We start from the raw sequence: 5,492 nt of genomic DNA, 5'->3' as shown, positions 1-5,492 counted from the left end.
AAAAAAAAAAAAAAAAAAAAAGATAAGTCTGGAAACTGCTTTGCTGCATCCTCTGTTTCAGATCTCCTCAAGTTACAAACAAGGTGTCAGCTGGGCTGGGCTCTCATCTGGAGGCTCAAGTGAGGAAGGCTGTCTTCCAGACTGTGCTATTGTCAGAATTCATGTTCTTGCTGCTGTGTACCTAGGGGCCTGAAGTTTTGGCTGGCTGGAGGCTGGAGACCACCTGCAGTTCCTCAAGGCTGCCCGCACTTCCTCACTTCATGGGCTTCCTCCGTGTGGCCAGTGATGAGGACCCTAGTCCAGTCTGCAAAGTCAGAGTCTTTTCTTATGTAATGTAATCATGGGAGTGATGTCATCATCTTTGCCATGTTCTGTTGGCTAGAAGGAACTGCTAGGTTTTGCTTACATGCCCCGAGGAGCTCACCCAAGGGTGATTGCTTGCAGTCACTTTAAGGTGTGTCTGCAGTTACTGATGGGGTTTTTTTGGCCGAAGCCTTGCTGGCTCTAGAGAGGAACAGGGTCTCTGCCTCATGACTGGGTGCCCATGACATGAGTTCCCTGATCTCCATCCAGTTTTCTACATCAGTGAGAAAGACTGATTTCCCAATAATTAGGCATTTTTTCCTGGATAAGATGGGGCAGTCTCATTTGAATCATGCAGGACTGTGGGATTAACATGATTCGAACCCAGTTCCTACAAAATAATAATTCTGGTGCGACAATTGAGCTTACTGTGTGCCAGACACCAAATTAGGTACTTTAAAAAATTGAGTTGCCATTCCATTATGTTGCTCTGGCTGGTCTTGAACCCCTGGGTTCAAGTGATCCTTCAGTCTCGGCCTCCCTAGTAGCTGGGATTACAGGTATGTGCCACCACACCCAGCCTAATTGGGGACTTTAATTCATTATCTTATTTAAGAATCACAGCAGCCCTGTGAGTAGGTATTATTATTTCCATTGAATATTCCTTCTGAGGCACAGAACATACAAGTGAACTGTCCAAGGTCAGCTAATAGCTGTTAGCCAGGACTTTTTGAAGCCAATGTAAACTGCCCAAAGCAACTAGCAGGAGGTTGTATCACTGGCTCACATGCAGAAACACAAAGGCTTAGAGCTGGGCCTCAGGCACAGCTGGATCCAGATTCGCCAGTGATGTCACCTGGAAACTGTCTCTCTTCACCTCCCAATTCGGCTTTCCTCTGTCACAGCTTTGCCCTCAGGTGGGTTCTCTCCAGTGGCAGCAGAAATGGCTGCAGCCAGCTCCAGGAAAAGGCCAGGCTGGATGGCCTTGGCCTAGTTGGGTCTTGTCCTTATGTCTGGACCAACTAGGGAGTGCATGTTCTGCGTGACCAGTCCTGAGCAGATCAGGCCCGTGGCTGAGCCATACACCGCAAGAGTGATGACAGGGTAGAATCCAAGATGCTTCTACCAAAGAAGAGAAAGGGGTGCTGAGCAGGCGACAGCACTGGATTCCAATCCAGTTCCACCTGACTCCAGGTGCTGCTGTCAGTCACTGTGCTGAGGAGTCCCGGGTGTGGCCAGGACTGTTCAGGTGCCTAACTCACTCCCAGGCCGGTCCTTCCTGGAAGGGGGCACCATGAATGCACAGGGCCTCTGCAGAAATAGGACATGGGTGGACGAACGGCGAGCTGTTTTTTTTTTTTTTTTTTTTTTTTCAGATAGGGTCTCACTCTGTCACCCGGGCCAGAATGCAGTGGCACGGTCATAGCTCACGGCTCCCTGGAAATCCAGGACTCAAGCGATGCTCGCATCTCAGCTTTCCAAGTAGCTGGGACTATAGGTGCACATCACCATGCCTGGCTAATTTTCTTTTCTTTCTTCTTTTTTTTTTTAAGACTGAATTTTGCTCTTGTCGCCCAGACTGGAGAGCAGTGGCACAATCTTGGCTAATTACAACCTCCACCTCCCGGGTTCAAGCAATTCTCCTGCCTCAGTCTCCTGAGTAGCTGGGATTACAGGTGCCTACCACCACACCCAGCTAGTTATTGGATTTTTAGTAGAGATGGGGTTTCACCATATTGGCCAGGCTGGTCTTGAACTCCTGACCTCAGGTGATCCACCTGCCTCGGCCTCCCAAAGTGCTGGGATTACAAGCCTGAACCACCGCACCCAGCATTTTTTTTAGAGACAAGGTCTCATTATGTTGCCCAGGCTGGCCTCGAGCTCTTGGGCTCAAGTGATCCTCCTACCTTGACCTCCCACAGTGCTGGGATTACAGCATGAGCGTGAGCCACCGTGCCCGGCCTGAGGGACAGCTTCCTCTCCATGCCAGGGAGAGTAGAGCAGCTGACTTCAGAACGGTTTCTGTTACCAGCTTTACTGTGACCAGCACTTATTGCTCGAGAGGATTTGGGATGCTTCTTGTTGTAGGACTGAATCCTGCAGCAGGCCTGGCAGCTGGGAAACATCCCCATCCCCATCGGGGGGAGTCTTGAGGCTCAAAGTCCCCCAGACCCAGAAGTCATGGGTCTTCTTCCCTCACTTAGGAGGAAACTGAGGCCCAGGGAAGGGAATGACCCCTGAGTGTCCTCTCCCTGTCGTGGGTACCTCTGGTCTCACCTCCAGTCTCCTTTGTTTAATTGACATTGTATTTTTAAATGGGTAATGCATTCATATGGTTCAAAATTCAGTGGTGAAAAGGGTTTGCTGGGAAATGTCTGTCTGAGTGAATAATGTTCCCCTGAAGGTGCCCATGTCCCAATTCCTGGAACCTGTGACTATGTCACCTTATATGGCAAAAGGGAATTTGCAAATGTGATGAAGGGAAGGATCTTGAGATGGGAGACTATCCTGGATCATCGGGTGGGCCCACATGTAATCACAGGTGTCCTTACAAGAAGGAGGTCCGAGAGATCCCTGCCTGCCGGCTCTGAAGGTAGAGGGAGCGTGTTTTGGTCGGCCTGGGATGCCGTAACAAAATCCCACACTGGGGTCCTCAACAACGGACGTTTCTTTCTCACCATTCTGGAGGCTGGGAAGTTCAAGATCAAGGTTGTCGCTGACTCAGTTCCCCATGATGGTTCTCTTCTTGACTTGCCGAGAGCTTCCTTCTTTTTATAATTTATTTATTTTTATAGTAACAAATACGCTTTTCATTGATCTCAGATAAAAACTAGCCAAGGAAGGTCAGTCATCGTTTTAGCCCCTAACCTGTTAGAGCCGTACGGTGAGCAGCCTTGAGTACCGGGTTAACTGGTTGTTTTCCCGAATTCCCACCATCCACGGTATTAGAAAACACAAGGCATTGTCTCCGTTTAGGATAAGCATGTGGCCTGGCGACCAAATCCCGTGTATTTTCTTTAGCTCTTCTGTGCTGTTGACGTGAGCTTTCGTGGTATCTTCCTTGGTAGTCCCTTTCAGCTCATTCCAGGCATTACACTTGGCTTTGCCTTTGAAGTCCAACACCCCGGGCTGTTCTGTGTTCATGTCACCCACAGCCGCTTGTTTGTAGCGGCCATAAATGAACAGCACCTCATCGTCTGCTGGCTTGGTCTTAAGGTGCTTAACTTCCTCTGCAGCTTTCTCAAACTCAGCCTGAGACCTCCTGGCCGGCTTGCAAGAACTCCAGGGAGCCCGAGGAGGAGGCCAGGAGCAGGAAGCAATTTATTTTTATTTATTTATTTTTTATTATACTTTAAGTTCTGGGGTATATGTACAGAATGTGCAGGTCTGTTACACAGGTATACACATGCCATGGTGGTTTGCTGAACTCATCAACCTGAGATCTACATTAAGTATTTCTCCTAATCCTATCCCTCCCCAGCCCCCTACCCTGCAACAGGCCCTAGTGTGTGATGTTCCCCTCCCTGTGTCCATGTGTTCTCATTGTTCAACTCCCACTTATGAGTGAGAACACGTGGTGTTTGGTTTTCTGTTCTTGTTTTAGTTTGCTGAGAATGTTGGTTTCCAGCTTCATCCGTGTCCCTGCAAAGGACATGAACTCATCCTTTTTTATGGCTGCATAGTATTCCATGGTGTCTATGTGCCACATTTTCTTTATCCAGCCTATCATTGATGGGCATTTGAGTTGGTTCCAAGTCTTTACTAGTGTTAACAGTGCCGCAATAAACACACATGTGCAGGTGTCTTTAGAGTAGAATGATTTATAATCCTTTGGGTATATACCCAGTAATGGGATTGCTGGGTCAAATGGTACTTCTAGTTCTAGATCTGTGAGGAATCGCCACACTGTTTTCCACAATGGTTGAACTAATTTACACTCCCACCAACAGTGTAAAAGTGTTCCTATTTCTCCACATCCTCTCCAGCATCTGTTGCTTAGAATTGTCTTGGCTATATGGGCTCTTTTTTGGTTCCATATGAAATTTAAAGTAGTTGTTTCTAATTCTGTGAAGAAGGTCGTTGGTAGCTTGATGGGGATAGCATTGAGTCTATAAATTACTTTGGGCAGTGTGGCTGTTTTCATGATACTGATTCTTCCTATCCATGAGCATGGAATGCTTTTCCATCTGTTTGTGTCCTCTCTTATATCCCTGAGCAGTGGTGTGTAGTTCTCCTTGAAGACGTCCTTCGTATCCCTTGTTAGTTGTATTCCTAGGTATTTTATTCTTTGTAGCAATTGTGAATGGGAGTCACTCATGATTTGGCTGTTTGTCTGTTATTGGTGTATAGAAATGCTTGTGATTTTTTGCACACTGATTTTGTATCCTGAGACTTTGCTGAAGTTGCTTATCAGTTTAAGGAAATTTTGGGTTGAGACAATGGGGTTTCTAAATATTTCTGCAACAGAGACAATTTGACTTCCTCCCTTCTTGTCTGAATACCCTTTATTTCTTTCTCTTGCCTGATTGTCCTGGCCAGAACTTCCAATACTATATTGAATAGGAGTGGTGAGAGAGGGCATCCTTGCCTAGTGCCAGTTTTCAAAGGGAATGCTTCCAGTTTTTGCCCATTCAGTATTATATTGGCTGTGGGTTTGTCATAAATAGCTCTTGCTATTTTGGGATATGTTCCATCAATATACAGTTTATTGAGAGTTTTTAGCATAAGGGGTGTTGAATTTTATCAAAGGCCTTTTCTGCATCTATTGAGATAATCACATGGTTTTGTCTTTGGTTCTGTTTATGTTTTGGGTTACGTTTATTCCTTTGCATATGTTAAACCAGCCTTGCATCCCAGGGATGAAGACTTGATCATGGTGGATAAGCTTTTTGATGTGCTGCCGGATTCAGTTTGCCAGTATTTTACTGAGGATTTTCTAATCGATGTTCAGGGATATTGGCCTGAAATTTTCTTTTTTTGTCATGTCTCTGCCAGGTTTTGGTATCAGTGTCTGGCCTCATAAAATGAGTTAGGGAGGACTCCCTCAATGAAGCCAGGGCTGGTTTTTTGAAAAGATCAGCAAAGCCGGGTGCGGTGGCTCACTCCTGTAATCCCAGCACTTTGGGAGGCTGAGGCGGGTGAATCACGAGGTCAGGAGTTTAAGACCAGTGTGGCCAAGATGGTGAAAC

The 5,492-nt window shown here is 46.6% G+C and overlaps 1 protein-coding gene across 1 annotated transcript; it reads right to left on the bottom strand.

Moving 5' to 3' along the window:
* Window positions 1-3,098: 3,098 nt before the first annotated feature.
* Window positions 3,099-3,618, bottom strand: LOC108301569 (acyl-CoA-binding protein-like; the record flags this gene model as incomplete). The annotated part of the gene is made up of 1 exon (XM_037737267.1): window positions 3,099-3,618. A coding segment is annotated over one exon (444 nt), but the record flags the coding sequence as incomplete, so codon positions are not given.
* Between the last annotated feature and the right edge of the window lie 1,874 nt (window positions 3,619-5,492).

Source organism: Cebus imitator, unplaced genomic scaffold (assembly GCF_001604975.1).
Source record: "Cebus imitator isolate Cc_AM_T3 unplaced genomic scaffold, Cebus_imitator-1.0 Scaffold36, whole genome shotgun sequence".
In the NCBI taxonomy this organism is placed as follows: domain Eukaryota; kingdom Metazoa; phylum Chordata; class Mammalia; order Primates; family Cebidae; genus Cebus; species Cebus imitator.
The sequence above is the reverse complement of the archived record's forward strand: the minus strand, read 5'-3'. Positions and strand labels throughout refer to the sequence as shown.